General features: G+C 40.7%; 1 protein-coding gene across 3 annotated transcripts in view; it reads right to left on the minus strand.

The window, feature by feature from the left end:
* LOC121193971 (protein FAM126B-like) overlaps positions 1-18,318 on the minus strand; it is a 41,981-nt gene that overhangs the window by 13,127 nt on the left and 10,536 nt on the right. For all 3 annotated transcript variants that reach the window (XM_041056413.1, XM_041056411.1, XM_041056412.1), the window contains exons 2-7: positions 14,603-14,687; positions 8,792-8,869; positions 6,444-6,545; positions 4,377-4,556; positions 2,480-2,560; positions 53-168 (exon numbers count right to left, since the gene is read on the minus strand). In XM_041056413.1, the coding sequence (XP_040912347.1) occupies positions 53-168; positions 2,480-2,560; positions 4,377-4,556; positions 6,444-6,545; positions 8,792-8,842 (530 nt within the window). In that variant the 5' untranslated portion in view covers positions 8,843-8,869; positions 14,603-14,687. The remainder of the gene's footprint in view (positions 1-52; positions 169-2,479; positions 2,561-4,376; positions 4,557-6,443; positions 6,546-8,791; positions 8,870-14,602; positions 14,688-18,318) is intronic.

Below are 18,318 nucleotides of genomic sequence, written 5' to 3' on the forward strand. Positions count from 1 at the left end.
ACGTCTCAAATTACTGCCTCTCTATTAACAGCTGGCTGAGTCTGAGCCGTACCTGTTCTGAGCTGTGAAGGTCTCTCTCTGAGGGTGGAGGCCGCTGTACACCACTCTGATCAGGTCATGTTGACAGAGAGCCCCCTCTGTCAATGCTATGGACCCCAGACTGGAAGGCTACACACACACACACACACACACACAAAAGAAACCCAGAGTTAATTAAACACTTGCTCACCATGTTGGCTCTTCCAACATGTCAGTAAATTGGCAGTGAGGATGGTGTGATGCTAGCAGGTGCAAACAAGCTGCTGTGCCCTTCAAATTGTTAATTGACAAACTGGGGCCTTTGCTGTGCTCAGATGGGAAACTGCTGTGATTAGTGTTTATGTTTTATTACAGTGGAATGAAATAACCGCTGGACATCTGCCAAACACTCAACTTTGACTGGATCACTCTAACTGGCAGCATTTGACTTCTTTCTGTGATGCTCATTATTCGTTCCATACTTGGGAACAGGTAGATTCTAGTTGATAAACTGCTGACTGTACAACTCCTCCACTAAAATCTATGTGTTGCAGTTTTTCCTGTATTGTCAAAAAATTCCTTCATGCAACACTAAGCACAGAAATTATGCACTAGTCCCTTTCAACTACCTAATCCATGCTTCTATTTGAGTCTCTCCACTTTCTTAAAAGGCCTCTGCAACCCTGTACTGACAGGTTAGGGTTTCCTGCAGTGCTTCATGGTGGAGGTGGTACCTCCATTATATAACGTTATAATTATAACATTACAAAAGGTAATACACTCTTATGAACTAAAACATTAATCTTTGGGAGAAAAGTCATGGTGTTATTTTACACATCAAATGGCATTGTTTAGGCTGTCCTCTACACGTCTACACGGACACCTCTGTCTTGAATTACAAAAATATGTATTTGTATTTGTCTGACCTTAATCATATATATGATTACAGCCTCAACTACCTCTCATGAGACTGATCCTGACCATCACCTCTTCATTTGAATTCTTTTGCTGTTTTGTTTTTCATTTTGAAACTTGATACAGCAATAAGCACATTTCTTTCTGTCCAGAGTAAAACAGACAGAGGAGGAGACGCGTGTAAAGACTGGGTGGAATCTAAATTTATGTCAGAGTGAGAACATGTCACAAGGCCACTTCATTCTGATGGTGTACAGAGCAAAAGTCACCCCGAAATTGAATTGATATTCTGTCCTAAGTATCTTGGATGGCTGAGCAGAGGAGGAGGGGAGGATGGATTAATTCAAAAAGAGAGACTGGAGTGTATGCTAATGCTGGAGGCCTGTGGATGAGGCCATGTGATGTGCAGAGCCGTACTATAGCCTAGGAAGCTTTCTGAGATTCATGCACACGCACACACGCACGCGCACGCGCACACACACACACACACACACACACACACACACACACACACACACACACACACACACACACACACACACACACACACACACACACACACAATTCCCCCTCCTCCTGCCTTCATGCTTTCTTCATTCTCTCAGCATGGAGGGAAGAGCTCTCAAGCTTGTAATTACAGCGATAAATCGCCCACAGCACATGCCACACACTGTAGTCTCATCAACACTCACCAACACACACACACAGGCACCCACTAAGAGTCATCATACTGTATGAAAATATACTACACTCTTTGCTTTGGGTAGCAAGATAAAAAAAAAGGCAGGCAAAAAAAAATGGCCAACAAGACATACTGCTTCTTTGTGCCCTCAGTAAATGGTCCTAGGTCAGCATGTCCTGTTAAACACCTTGCTAATGAATTCCAGCCCAACACAATAGTCAATACTCTGGCCTGTTTTAGCAGTCGGAAGTTGGGGGGAGGTTGCACAGACCCAGCATGACAGAGAAAGAGACTAAAACAGAATGAAAGAAGAATCAACACCAAAGTTAAGTGTTACCGCCTTTCAAAATAAAATTAAAAAAAAAAAGAACACAAACAGAAAAACAGTAAAGAATTTATTCTTGATTTGTTTTTTTCTACTTTTCTCTGCCCAAAACAAAATGACAACACTCGAAGGCGGGGTGAAAAACTGGACGTTATAAGGAAGGGGGCACAATCGTTCCTCAAAGACATCTAAGGTGTAGCTTTTGGTTGTGTACACAAAAAGAGACAGGAGTAACTGTGTGAAAGCCACCAAGTTCCAACACTGGAAGAATATTGACACCTTAACACACAGAAATGGATAAGCCCTGGAAGTGGGGTTAATGAAAATGGATCTCCTGAAGCATTGGACACTGAGGAGGTGTCATCTTCCAAACAGGCACTTAAGTCTCTCTACCCCTCCCATAGTCAGAGGAAGAGAGGCAAAGAAAGAGACAGAAGCATCAAAAGATTAAAAAAAAAAAGGCAGGAGTAAAAAGCAGCATACACTGAGGAGAGAGGAGTGGTGAAAGCAATGATTGATAGGACAGACAAGCGTCCTACCTCGTGATATATTGATGGTTTGGACAGAGATGGGATTGTGAAGGACAGGAGCTTGCTGTTGCCGTCTTTGTCCACGATCTCCTGCAAAACCAAAGAGAGGGAGGAGGAGACAGAAAAAGCTGTGTCACTGAGGGCCTGGAAAGCAGCGTGGTAACACAATGTTTGTTTACACTCAGAGTTAGTACATGGCTAATTTGAACACAGTTTAACACAGTTCAGCTCTTTGCTGTGGACTAGGTGAAAACATTTAGCAGCATATGGTTAACAACTGCTGTACAATCCGCTGTCCCTCTCACTGCTGGTCCATGTTATTGACTCTGACAGACTGAGAGTCTGCCAGCATCCTCACTACTCAATTCCAGTTTCACACTGTGACACATAACACAAAGATGAACACGTCCTTGAAAATGACGCCATTTCTAAGAGTGATGCCTGATTATCTGCACTAGTCACAATCGCATGATCAAACGCATTCACAGAAATATACAACTATACGCATTTTTCATTTGGCAGAAAGCACGTATTATTCCTATTTTGCTCTGTGAACCAATTATTTGCAGTTTTAAGGATTCAAGTGCTGCGTAAGAGTCATCACAGCAACTGTTTCTACTGCATGTGAGGATGGCAGACAAGGCTAACTGATTGAGGTACACAGAAATAATTGTGTTTTCTCTGAGCGTATAATATTCCTCAGTTTTATCTCAATAATTTATGGCAGATGGCGAAGGTGGGGGAGTTTTTGTTATATCATTAAATATGGATGAATGTGCTTGAACTGCAATTGTTTTTTTTACATGAACTGCTCAAAGTGGTCAGATTTTCTAGCTGCAAGGGGCCACTGCAAGTAAATGAATGCAATGGAAAAAACAAACAAAAAAAATATCAGTTTATCCATTCCCCTGTCCAAGCCTGCATAATCTAGGTTACCAAAAGGCTTTTATCCCTTTTTTTTTTTATCTCCCTGACATTCAGCATACTGTTGGTTCAGGCCTTGTCATGCCCTTCAGTGGCTAAAAGTATGTCTCTGAATATATGATGGGACTGTTGAGAGCAAAGCTGTATATCAGAGCTTAGTGTTTGGGGGGGTGGTAGAGACACAGAGGAATAAATTATGCATGGCTATACCTTTAGCCATGCCAGCTGACATGGAGCTCTTTCTATTGATATCTCTAGCTCTTAGGCCATTTCCCCAAGGGTGTTTCCTGGTGATGCAATCTATACCAGGTCTATGCATTAGCTGGGCTTTTCCCTGCAGCTCGTTTTCCTTGTCAACAGACAGGCAGCCTCACTAATGCTCCACTTGTGTTAGGTCTAAAGATATAACCAATGATTTGCATATCAACGTTTTGGTCTTTTCTACAATTACAGTTCAGAACTGTGAGAGCCGCTGACGGCCATCTTCACAGTTGTAAAAACAAATGTTGTCGGATATGTTTCAAAGAAAAACATTATATCCTGTAAACTCTTGAGCAAATATTAAACTATGACACCAATGCTAATGACTGGTACAAGTGGAATGGGCTGGGGACAGTGGAGAGTTCTGACTGACAGCAAAAAGAACAGACAAACAATCCCAGTTAACCAATGGTCAGATTATATGTTTGAAGATTTAAGATCAGCTGCAGGAATTTGGACACAGTGGCCATCTACTAACTACTCAATTATGATTGAACTGTCATCAGCAGCACAGGACTCTTCACCTGGATAGTGCCTCCTAAACATTGTTTCTCTGTAGGACAAATATGCATCAGACCAGGGTAACCACATATTTAGAATTCACAGCGCAAAACGTCTGTCTTCTAAAAGGTCATGCTTTTGCCTCTCTCTCACCACCACCACCTCCACCACCACCACACCCACCACCACCACCACCACACCCACAAGGGCTGACACCCACCAGGTTATAGATGCCCAAAAGGAGGGCCTCAATGCAGCCATTGCTCTGGCGATCCCTGCTGGCCGTGATACGCAGGTATACCCACACCAGCTCAGGCAGGAACTGCAGGGTGAAACGTCGCAGGCGGTCTTCAGAGCTCCGATACAGCTCGAACAGCTGGTGGCACACAGGCTCCAGCAGCTGGATCAGAAGGGGGAAATAAATATATGCAAATTAGCACAGGTCTGACAACTTACTAAAATATGCACTATTTCATTCACTAGATCATATTAAGAAATCCTTATGATATAATATTCAGATCAAAATCCTGTTTTTTCTCATATGCAAAACTCTCAACAGCAACCTTTCCATCAGGAGGACATTGAGACAGTATCTCTGCCTCATAGCTCTTATTTCAAAACTCAGTGGATGTCATCCTGAATGCAACAGGGAGGGATGGAGAGTTGAAAGAAAGGTTTTGCTGCTGGTCAGTATGGGAGGTGCGAAGGAGCAGAGGGAATACATCTCTACACTGAAGGTCAGCTGTGCCAATGTGTTTACGCTGTCCTGGTGTCAGTGAAGTGAGTGCCCACACAGCACTACTCTTGTGTGTATTATGCTGTGGCTGACCCCTGAAATAAGCAGCAATTCATTAATGTCATTTGCAAAAAACACATCGTAACATGCAACAGTAAAGTACCTCTAACATAATACATAATATTCTATGCAGACTGTAATGTAAATAATTACCAATCATGACGGCTTTTTGCTTCTGTGCTCTGTTTCCTATCATAACTGCAATCTGCTGAGCACACATTATCCAATAACTGTTCACTAACTTTAATCTGAGTGCTGGCCCTCTAACATTGTCCATTGCCAACCCTGTTTGTATCATGTTTTATATGCTGCATGTCCTTCTCCTCCTCTCCTCCATTCCCAGCTTCCTCCTTTTCCTCCTTTCACCCAGCCCGGCCATCGGCAGGACGGTCCCCCATATGAGCCAGGTTCTGCTCAAGGTTTCTTCCTGTTAAAAGGGAGTTTTTTTCTTGCCACTGTCGCCTTAAGTGCTTGCTCTGGGGTCAGGCTCTGGGTCTCTGTAAAGCGCTTTGAGACTATTTTGATTGTGGAAGCCGCTATATAAATAAAATTGAATTGAATTGAATTGAATTGAATTAACACCCCACCCAACACACATACACACACTCACATACAAATTTTTGTACATCGCCCTAGCCCTTTATCCTAACCTTAACCATCCGAACTCAATGCCTAGCCCTAACCAAAATCCAAATCTAACCCTAACCCTAAAACCAAGTCCTCAAACAGCCCTTTAAAGTTGTGACACCACACGCACACACATACACACACAAAACCCCTCTCCTGGATCGCTTGTCCAGTCATTAATGGGATTGTGCAGCCAGATTGACAACACTAATGGAATTTAGATCCCTGGTTGCTTGACACCCAAATTCGACCATGAAAGAGCGAGCAAAAGAGGGAGAAAGAGAATTGGAGGCACCAACTGTATCATTAGAGTGAAATTAAAGCCCTGTCTCGTTGACTGCCTCAGGCCTTCGCTCAAAAATTGTGTCTTTAGGTCTTTTAAAGAGAAAATACTGGCTTAGCCCTGCTGGTATTGTGGTGCTTGTGTGTTGCAGTAAGCCTAATAATAACCTGAGTTTGTGACCAAGTCTGTGTGTATACAGTACACAGTATCAGTGTTTGAATCTCTGACTATGCAAGCTGCTTTACCAGTGTGGGCAGCAGATGTTCCAGTCTGTCAGAATGCTGTGTGTGTGTGTGTGTGTGTGTGTGTGTGTGTGTGTGTGTGTGTACGAAACACTATGTGCCATCTCACAGGTGATGTAGCTGGCACTGCCACTGCCCCCGTCCATCATACTCTCTCAGAGCACTGCGTTCTTGAATTTATACGTGCATGTGTACCTTGCAGACACAGCTGTGCGTCAGTTTCTTGCTCACTGCCAACTGGGACTACATCATGTGAGTCACGAGCAACACATTTCTTCGAGCTAAAAACAGCCACACTTGGGACTCTCTGTAAGTTTGTGTGTGCCCTGTGTGTATCACCTCATTGTTGGGGTCCTGGATGACTCTGTAGAGCGCCGGCACCAGGGACTTCTTTAGATGAAGGCTGCCGGCGTAGCTGGGGATGTGAGTTTCTGGTAAGGACTGGAGCAAGGAGAAAAAAAGGTTTGCTGAGTATGACAAATAAGCTCTATGCCTATTTTTACCTCATATGCCTCCAAATAAAAAATGTGAAAACACACATATTTCCAGGTCAGATACAGAAGAGTTTAAATGCAGGAATTTTCTAAATTAAAAAACTGGCAACTGCCACCCAGCCCACAATGCACCAAAGTCCTACGGCACCTCCCACAGGTGGTGGGCCCATGGGAGGCGGTGCCGCCCGAAGTGGGGCTCAAACCCACGACCCTGAGAGATTGAGTCTCGTGCTCCACGAGCTTAGCTAACCAGGCGGTCCCAAACACAGTGTCTTTTGTCTACCATAAGTCTGTAAGGAAACTCAAGCTCTAACTACCAATCACTCCACTTCAATGTTCACACCCATAGACCTTTAACCACATCAGACACAATCACAGGTGTTTCTAATATTATTAACAATGGCTCTGTTCTCTTCAAGTGTCTCACTAAGCCATGACAGAGAGACAGTGAGCCTGTATAAACAATACCAGGATCCCGGAGCTGAATGCATAATGGAATTCAGCCAACATTCATGTTAATATTTACACCTGTGCTTTTCCTACTGTGACATGCCAAAGTGCCATTTATAGTACTTTTCTCTTAGGCTGACTCAAAAGCATTCTGGGAAATGTAGCGAAATCACTGACTGGGAAAGTCAATAAGGCAAGTTAAGGTAAAGTGGATACACTCGTAAAAAAAAAAAACTTGATCACTAAATAGCTCTTTGAGGGGACTGATCATCACGGTTATGATGTTCGACTGGCTCCAATATCCTGGGGTGAAATTCTTCAAATGGTCAAGACCGTGTGTTTGTCTGCAGATGACAGAAGGCAGAGATACAAGCTCAGCACAGCCTCAGTCTGGTCATTTTGAGGACAGAACGCAATGTGCCTGGTATGAATCACTCACACCATGAGTCACACAAATCTATTTCCCTCACTATTCATCATACTCCCTCCTCTCTCTTTCACAAATTTGTCCTTTCCTCTGCCGCCCCTCCTAACACACTACTCTTTGGTTTCTTCCCTTTGTACTCCATCTTACACAAATAATTTTTAATACTTCATTTACAGTGGCCATTTCAGGACATCTCAGACTCTAGGCTCAAGTCAGCTTTCATTAGTATGACCTGTATGTTGTCATGTTCACCCTTGATGTCCACTGGATGGAGCTGCGTCAGCTTTTGGTGTCCAGTGTCCACATTTCAGACATGTGCAGCCACATTTTCAATGTTTCTCAGGGTTGTTATAACATAACCACTTTTGTGTCTTACGAGCAAGCTGAATACACTTTGACTTATGACATACCTGACTTATGATATGTCAGGTCACAGATACTTTGTAAATAAATGTACCAGAATTAGGAACAGACAAGCTACTGTTACTATGATTGTGAGTTTGACATGTGTTTATACATAGCATAAGGTAAGGCTCTGAGTTATGAAGACATGTTTCTTAATCAAAGGAGTATATAAGTAGACTATTAATATTAGCATGCCACCACTAACAGCAGCGCAGCTGAGCTTAAATCTGCATTGGAATCGATAACTCTGCCTTGTGTAATCCATACAGATTTATTTCACATTCAGACACTGTACTTAGTACAAAAAAACAGCAGGAAACCAGTTATCGTTTGACCATGTCTGAGATGTTTCAGTTATGAGTAAGTGAAACTGACTGAACATTACCATTTTTTTTTTTTTGTCAGTTTCACCCGCGATCAGCAGATGAGAGAGTTAGTGAGATAGCAGTAATGAGTCTCATAACACAACTTACACAGTGTACGGAAACTAAGGGATTACAGCAATTTGAATTCCGGTGTGTTAAACCGGTTCATACTTTACATGCCTGCAAGCAAAAACAAGTTTCAGTCAAAGCATGATGGAAAGCTCGAAACTGGTGATTATAAGACATGTTTCACAGATTAAATCAAAGTGTATGTGCTTGTGAGATAAATGACCAAAAAAATGTTTTAGCTTTTGTCTGAACAGGACAAAGTGCAGTCTTTAGCTGTCCTATAAAGTTTTCCGATTTACTAAATGACTAAAACATCAAAGAAGTGACATACACATACTTGCACACTCCACACTCTTTTTCATCATAATTGTTAAACCCACAGTGTGTGGTTTCTCTGGAAAATTGCCTGCAGAGGTGACCTCCGGCAGCACATTTCGCTGACATGAATCGAGATGGAGAACGCCGGAGAGCCTTTACCTTGAATTCTGAGAGCCATTCTTCAACAACACCGCGCTCTGAACCCAGCATCTTCCTCAGAGACCCCCTCTCGGCTGCCTGGTGAACACAGAAGAGGAGAGCAGAGACTGTGAAAGAGCAGGACACATGGGAGACATGAGAGCAGTGAGCTCTTCAGCCAAACACGTCCTGATGAAGAACTGTACAAGTGTTTTAACATGTTTGAACTAGGGATGCAAATTATCGATTAATTCATTAATCGTTAGTTGATTGACCTTATCGATCGATTAACGATTAACTGATAAGCGGCTTTTTTCCTGAGAATGTAAATTTCTCATGGTATCAATAGTGTCTTTAACATAGAAAGCAAAATATACTGAATAAAAATGCATGTTATATTGCTCAACTGATGTTTTATTGTACCAGTTGGGATACGGTACAGACAATGGCATTTATGTAGTTTAACAAAATAAAATTATGCACAGAAAATTAAAATACATAAAAAACAGTTGTGCACTGGCTCAAGCTGTTGCACGTGAAACATTAAGCAACATAAAATAAATTTAAAATAGAAATCTAAACAATATGGGTAGGCTTAGCCTACACAATATTAAGCCTATATATAATAATCTGGTAAACTACTTATATGAAAAACTTGAAACATTAGCAGCAGGATTTATAATCCCCATTGGTCTGAGAAAGGTAACAGTAAGATTACTAGCCCTGGAAACTTCAAATTAGAACTGAACACAACTTAAATCATCCCTGAGGAAGGTGACAGTAAAATTAGAGGGCGTCCCTCAGAACAGTCAAATGAAGATATAGACTACCTCTCCTGAAACAAAAACATTCCTGTCTCAATGTGTTTTGAATAGGCTCCTGACCTAGACCCCTGTATTTTTGTTCAAGAAAATAAGCATATTAACATGGTCAGGAGTAAGTCGTGTGCGCAGCCTGTTTACAGTGAGACCAGCTGCTGAGAATACGCGTTCAGATGGGACCGACGTGCCCGGTATGCACGCAAATCTTCTGAGTAATGCCCTCCGCTTTTCTGTGGTCACATACCCGCCTTGCCACCACATCAGCGATTGTAGGTTGTGATGGCGATGGACTTCCTCCCTGCAACACGGCTGCATGCAAGTTATGAAGGTGGTATCTTAGCGAACTCGTAGAGCTGTTGAACTCAAACGTAGTACTGCAGAGTTTACATTGGGCGTCTTTATCATCATTAATTAATTTGAAATGCTCCCACACTCCACTCCGTTTTGACCGCCTCATGTTTGTGTCGGGTCTCGCCACCCGCGAGAATCTCGTGTAAAGTTCAAGTACGTCCTGTGGAAAACGGCCTTGGATTACAATGTTAAATTACCGACAATTAATTTAATTAATCGATTAAATTCTTATCGACAATTAATCGATAGTCGATTAACCGTTTACATCCCTAGTTTGAACCTATCTACAGCACATGTATTTCACTCGACATTACTACCAACCATTTTCAAAAGTTGTTTTTATTTATTTCAGAATATATTTTCTCTCCTAAAAGGGCAACCTTTTTTTGTATGCAAATGACCTTGCAGGGACTTGAAACTTGCATGACATGAGTAATCCATCACAGTGAACAGTCAGTTTTTGTTTTAAATGTATGTTATTATTGTAAATGCAGGTCACTGATAAGAAAGACGGACGAGGTAGCTCCATCACAACATCCATATTACATGTCAAGCATCTTTCAGGTTTGAACTTTTGACAACATGAATGTAAGTCTGTTTGAAGCTTTTCATGATACAACTGCCTTTGAGCACATGCACGCACCACCCCAGAAAATTACTGAGATTGGCCCGTGATTATAATTATGCTGCAATGGCGCATGAAATCAGCAAATAAAGGTAATTAAATGTTAACGGTGGAGGACTGCCAATTTTAACTCTCCACATTCTGAAATAAACAGAGACCACCGCCTGCCTGGAAAGCAGTGATTACAATAATGTTAATTGTACATAAGTTTCAGTGAAGGGGATGCAACACGTACAAACACCAGTATGGTCCTTTAATGCCTCTGAATGTGGAGGCTAAGATGCTGGCCACATGTGGCATAACAGCTCACCTCAGTGACCTTACCTGTCACCACTGATATTAAGGCATGCCCACGAACCACCACAAGCATTCACATGGGCCTTCACTTGACAATTCAGATCTGAGGTGGCCAAGCTCAAGTTTTTTTTTTTTTTTTTTTTTTTTTTTGTTCCTTGCTACTTTTCACTTTTCAATGAAATCTTATAAAAGACAGACACAAAACCACACAAGGCAGCCAATGTTAAAAAGTAAACGTGGCAAAAACCCAGGAAAAAAAGCTTGTTAAATTAAAAAAATCACTTACTTAAATTTTTGATTTTTGCGATGATAAAAAAACTGTTTCCATTTTCATAATATATCAATAATGATGAGATATGAGATAACTGAAGGCAGTCTCTAGTATCTACAAACACATTTTGATCTTAGGCTGCAGGCATACTGTTATCCCTGGTCCTGCTTTGTATCCAGCAGCTAAAATTAACTTCTGCAAACTGCTGAAAATGACAAGTCATTTCTCCTCATCCCATGGAAAATATATCCTCATTACTTATCCTGTAGAAGGTTCGCCATGAATGAGACATGAGAGAGCGTGTGTGTGTGTATGTGTGTGTGTGTGTGTGTGTGTGGTGTGATAGAGCGAGAGCGGTCACACAGGCTCCAGTGACAGTTTGGATACAGACTGTAGGTGATGCTGCGAGAGACCCAGTGTGCCGAGTTGCCAAAATGACAAACAAGTCTTATGTAATGGCAGATGTACGTAATAGCTCATCATAGCAGACCATCCTTTCTCACTATGTGTCACTAACACCCTTCACCACAGACTATCATGACTGAGCCACCATTATTAACCTTTAGGGAAGCCAAAAGCAGAGGATAAAAGCTACAACCAGCTCTACGCAGCACAGTGCTGAATAAAAGCTGTAATGATCCGCTCTGACTCAAAGCTCAGAAACAGCACCATGTGCCATGAGCACCATGAGTCATGGTCACGATGGAGTCTCTGACAGCAAGAGCCAGCAATTAACGCACCATACATCTTCAACATATTCCATACCTCATCTAGCGTGTTAGATTTTGTCGTTGTCAGTGACTTTGTCCCTCTAAGGACATTGTGCCATTGTAAAAGCTCTTCTATAATGTGTTTGCCAGCCGTGAGCTTAGTGTCTTACTTCAGTCACATGTTCAAACACAACAGCACTTGAGCCTTTGGCCTAGGAAATAAAAACTGTGTGGCTCATAAGCTTGTTGTGGTTTTGACTTGATGGGATTATGGATTAGGACTAACTCACTATATTCAAAGTGGGAAGATCCCACTTAACATTTCAGGCTATAGCCTCTGTTGGCTGACTGTAAGGAGCTCTCCTGCAGACAGCACACAGATTGTGTTATCTGCATGCTTCAACACAATTCTTTCATTTTATCGAACACTGTCGTTGTGACAGAAATGTTCGGACTGTAATATATATCACATGCATACTGATATACCAGTATATCATGGTAGTTGATCATGATCACATACATTGTTAAGGATATATTAATTATATGCGTTTTTGGTTATTGTACAGATGCCGCAGTCTAGACAAACAGAGACTAGACTAGAGACTCCACCAAAGTGGTTTGTGGTGAACTATTTCATCTTTGTGTGCCCTCACACCGTAATGATAAGCAGTGATTACACTTAAGTCACAATCTAAGATATGACTAATTCACCCTACCTTAGAGTTCCTCCCCTTCTGCACCAAAATATGCCACCACAGCATATGACACGTGACAGAAGAGTGTTGTAAGATAAATAAATGTGCTCATTGCAGCTGTATCTGGGTCAATGTCCTTGGTTAACGTTCTGACATGTGCAAGTTCACAGAACTGAACTCAGACCACAGAGATTATGCAAACTGCTATTTAGAGAGTGAAGAAGTAAAAGGCGTATGAAAACCTTTCACGAGTAAAAAGCTGTGTGTGTGTGAGCAAACTTAGGAATATGCACACACAGACATTGTCAGATTTGGCAACCACTGCTTGTAAGATGTTCACACTGTTCCTTTATGTAAGCTCTGAACAGTGTCAAACTGTGTGCATGTGTACAATCCTAATGCTCTCCCCCACAGTAAGCCATAGTGTTGACACAACCCTGTTTAATCTTATTGGGTACACCCAAATCTTTACAGGCCAGGAAATTTGCGCAAGCTCTAAGGACTTTCTGAATTTACATGTCTGTTTTTATACCGTTTCTCATAGTTTCCATACAATGCAACACTGAAATGTAAAAAACTGCTGGCAAATGATGCAAATCTCACACAAAAGCCATAATAAAAAACTGTATTTAAGGCCTGAACAGACATTTTGCATGTACTTCATAGATAAAAGGTCAAATAAAAATGTAATTTAAGACTCTGATATTAACCTTTTCTATTATCCTACATTTGTTATATATTAAAAAACAGCTTTTCATATCTCAACTGCCATGATGTGACTGTTGTTTAAACTAGTCTTCTGATTTTTGTTTTGAAATTTAGCAGAGAAACATTTAAGTTCTGATAAATTGTAGATCTGAATGGCCTTTCTTCTAAATTGCTAATTGGCCTCTTCTTCTCATCCTTGGCCTTTCATCTAAAATCAAGGTAAGACTAAATGTAAGCACAACACATCCAATTAATTTTGGAGACAACTAAACTTGTATTGCCTATTGTATCCTGCATCAGCTCAGAGGCAAGTATTTTCACACCAGTATTTAGGGGTTACCATGATACTCAAATCCAAAATAAAACGATGCACGACTCCCTGAATGGTGCAGATAAGCCTGAAAATATTACAAAACAGGCTTAGGGGAGCAAGATATCCGATTTGCTGCGGAGTAGGAGGAGACAGAGATCATCTTCACTGCTCAGAGCAGATGACGATCTGAACGAGTGAAATTTTTTTGTGTGAGCACAGCCTTCCAAACTGTGTGAATTGAAAGACTCCATTTAGTAAGCTTGTTCAGCTCTTCGTGAAAGGCTGACTCATTCATTTTCTCTGGCTTGTCAAACTGTCAAAGTGAAATTCACCATCAGCAGGACAGGCTTATCAGTTACCATGGGACCTGTAGTCAAGTGACTTTCAGGCAATAGCATATATTCACCAACAATAAATATCTGTCTTGTAAAAAAAATAAAAATAAATAAAGATTAGATTATATTGTTCTCAGAAAAGATGCTAACATGTATTGTTGTCCTCTATAAGTAGCAACATAACGCTTCAGGTGAGAGCTCATTGTGTTTTGTTGCTTTTTTGGTTTAATTACATTTATTAGTCATATAAAAGTGAAAAAAAAGAGGAAAATGTAACAAATTTGTGCTAGATAGTAGAAACCTGCTAAGTGCTTAACCTTAATAAAACTGTAACTGCAACATTAAAGAAAAAAACAATCCATCAATATGATCATTAGGGGAAGAACTGTCAAGATCATTTGCACGTGCAGTTTCTGGCATCATATGTTTTCCAGAGTAACATTTTACATAACTGATAATGACAATCAGTCTGTGTTTGTACTGAAATAATGAGCATACATAAGACTTACACATAAAGATAAGTGTTCCAAATGTTTTGACAAACATGCAGGTAAAAGAATTAGTTATCAGTGGCATTTGTCTCAACAGTTCATGTATGCCAATGAAAATGTACTTCCTTCACTAACACTAAAAGACATATGTCTTTTAGTGATAGTGTAAAGTGTTATAAAAGGCAATGAATGCACGTTTAACCCCCTGTACTTACCTCAGTGTCCCAGAACTCAGATCTCCACTGGGAGAGGCAAATGGTTCTCCGCAGTGTCACACATCTGTCACTCACTGAGGGTCACCTGCAACCACACGGGGAAAAAAAAAGATCCATCAAACAGATCATCATGAAAAAATAAAACATGAAACAATACTTTGCATCGATATAGCTTGTGCAGCCTGTGAAGCTAGCATTTACCGGGTTTGTATATAATTTCAAAACAGTGAAACGTCTTATCCAGCAGCACGGCAAATACAACCACTACAAACAAATACAACCACCAAAGACAAAACTCACGTCAGTCTTAGGGTGAAGCTTATTTCAAACAAGAATTTTCAAGTGACTGTGCATAAAGAATTGAAGTAGTAAGAGATATGACAGAAGTGTCAGCAACCTTTTAACAAGAAAATGCTTCTGGCACCTAAGTTACATAACTTCTGTCTTTTCGTAATGGACACCTGTGGATGAGCTCACACACACAAGTGATATAACCAAACTGCCAAAATAACTTTAAAGAGAACAATATCCTGGTGTGTTTGTTCTGAAAGATAGATTAGATTACATAACATCATTATGTCTTATATATTATAAGTGAGAAAAAAACCACTATTGTATTTTTCTTATTGATTAATTTGCCAATTATGTTCTCAATTAATTGTTTGGTCAATAAAACATCATGAAACACTGATAAATGCCCATCACAGTGTCCTAGAGCACAGGCACATTATTAAATGTTTTGTTTTTGTCCCAAAACTCAATGCAAAAATATTCAATTTACCATCTTATAAGAAGAAGAAAAACAGCAAATTCTCATATTTCAAAATCTGGAACTATTACATATTAGGGATTTTTTTCTTGAAAAATGACTTAAACGATTAATCAATTAACAAAATAGTTGCCGATTCATTTTCTTTTGATCAGCTAACTGAATAATTGTCTAATTGTTGCAGCTGTAAAAATAGATGACTTTGAAACGAGTTCTGAATAAACTTCAAAGAGTGTTTCAAACAAAGGTTTTCAATCAATCTTATTTTGTTCTGCTGGCAAGAAAACAACATACATACAGTCAGTCAAGACAATGGACAAAGCAGCTGACAACATGGAGACTCAGACATCAACAGATGGCTGCTGCTACAACAGAATGACCCTCCACTAAAGACGCACAGTTTTAACATTAAAAAAACCCACTACTATGATGTAGAGAAAGGATGCAAACAAACAGCGTGCTGTTTTTGTTTTATCATGGAAACTCTATTTTTCTGTTTTTTTAAATACTTTGTTTTGAAGGTTATTTTGACTCATGGGACAATGAGTGCATTTCCCTGTTGTTGCATAGCAACAGTCAGCTGGCCAACTTGTCGTCCTAGCCTGCTAAAAATGCATCTTGAGGATCCACACCCATAGTATTTGCTGTATTTGGCAGAATGAATCAAGGCTTCAGTGACATAAGAAGTCGCTGTGGAGGGCCTGCTCTGCACAGCTGCATGTCCCTGAGAAGCAGACAGTGCCACATCACTGCGCACTGCATTTGATGTTAAGTACTTCCAACACAGCCTTGTGTTTATCTGAAGGGCCCTTACATTAGCAATTCATCACAAAGAGTCAAGGAAACTACCATGCTGAAGTCCCATCTGTCGCCAGTGATGCGTGTATCCTCTCTATCTACTGAAAGCTGTATAAGAAGATATTTTCCTTTGGTTGATAAAGTGTACTCGTGTCACTCATCAAAGCCGAGGATAACAGTGGCTCCAGGTGGAGTGGAAACAGCAACGGGAGGGGAAAGGGAACAAATAATACAACACAATTCAAAACCTGCAACATTAATAGACTGCATGTCAGATGTTAGAATCATGTAAGATAAAAGTAAAGTTTGAAATGGAAATATTTTTAATTATGTAGAACAAGATAGTACTTTGAGTCCCAATTAGATGTGATCAACCTCATTAAGGTATCCGCTGTATCTCATACACTCTACAGGGTAGAAATGAAAGTATGTCTCAAACTGGGGTGGGCCCGTGAGAGACGTGTGTGTGTGTATATAGGTATATAGTTTACAGCATGGTAGCTGTCCCTTTAATATTTCTGTGTGTATTACTCCGCCGTGGGAAAGTCAATAATATTTGCACCAAAATAAATATCAATGCATCAATGTGTAATGAAGTACTGTTGGATTAGCTAAAACTACTATCAACAATTCCTCAACTGATTTCCCCAAAAATCCTTTATCCATATTGAACCCAAAAGCCACAGTACTGATATAAAACTACTGTAAAAATAAGACTAGGAAAAATTAGCTGGAACTGTACTCAGTGATACAACATAATTCCTCCCCACTCTGCACCCATCTTGTCCCAGTATTTGCGAGTGTAGTAACAACAGTGCTCCCCAGCCAGCCGTCACTGTTGGCCTGGCGAATGACAATAAGCAAACTTTCCTTCAAGGGCTGCTCTTCCTCTATGGAGGACCTGCTCATTGTCCTGTGGCGGGGCTCACAGGGGAACAGGAGAGCGCCAGCCCATCCTGTTTACGGCACTTCAAAACCCAAAATCACAATAACGTTGCTAGAAACGCTGCTAAACAGACAGCGTTGAAACAAAGCCAACGACTGCATTTTGTGTATTGAGTTTCAAGACAGAGCAGTTAACACACAACATTCAGAATCAGAACATCTTTAAATTACTTCCAACAAAATGTTTGGCACTATAAACTTAATAAATGTAAGATGAATCGCAGGACTGTCATATTAAAAAGTGTGTTAGTTTTAGCTAGGTGGACCTAGTAAACTGGTAACGAAGTGTATTTGTGTTAAGTCACGTGTCTAAACATTTTTCTTCTGCGGTATTGTCTACACCATGAACTGACCAAAGGACAGCGAAACAAGGCTGCAGGCACCAAAGTCATTAGGACTGATGGTAGTGGACCAACTGACTGATAGACTCCTTTCTCAGTCTCAACTCAACACTCACATGATCTTATAGCGTTAAAATAGCGGAACCTTTCTCACCACCACTGATTAATACATTCTGGCTGCACTTCAGACGGCGGGGAAGAGCCTCAGTTGTCTCATGACTCATTAAGTTCTGTATTTGTTAGCTAAGTTGGTCAATGAGAAATCCCTTCATACAATCAATCAAGTCAGAGCTAAAATCCAGAACAGCAGCATAAGATTAACATCTCTAATATTGGGGGGCAAGACTTCTGTGTCTGTCTGAGTGGCTGTGCCGTTCCTCTGCCAATAGCTGCCAGGACATACAGGGCCAACAACAGCTGCAGCAAGCTAATCGACATGCTGTGCAACTCTTTAAACAAACACTACAAGCACACTAATCAAGTCAGTTCTATGACAGACAGCACGCTTGTATGCTAATCCCACACTGCTGCTCTGTGCACTGTATGAGTGTTTACCTGACTGTCAGTGCAAACAAGCCACTTAAAGTGGGGATTGGCCGTAATTTACATTGGGTGGTAAGGTACCATATATCAGATGATCATGCCATTAAAAGATAGTATTTCCAACAGGTGACACATTATTATAAACAATGCTTGACATAAAACAAAGCAATTCGTGCCTACAATCCATCCCTCTTAGTAGCTGGAGTCTTATTTCTACAGAGTACTGAGTGGAGGGCTCCTTTAAGCTCCTAACAATTCTCATCATTCTGTACAGACAGATGAATCATGTGAGTATCCCTGACTAAGTGATTCATTAAACC

Source organism: Toxotes jaculatrix, chromosome 15 (genome assembly GCF_017976425.1).
Source record: "Toxotes jaculatrix isolate fToxJac2 chromosome 15, fToxJac2.pri, whole genome shotgun sequence".
NCBI lineage: Eukaryota > Metazoa > Chordata > Actinopteri > Toxotidae > Toxotes > Toxotes jaculatrix.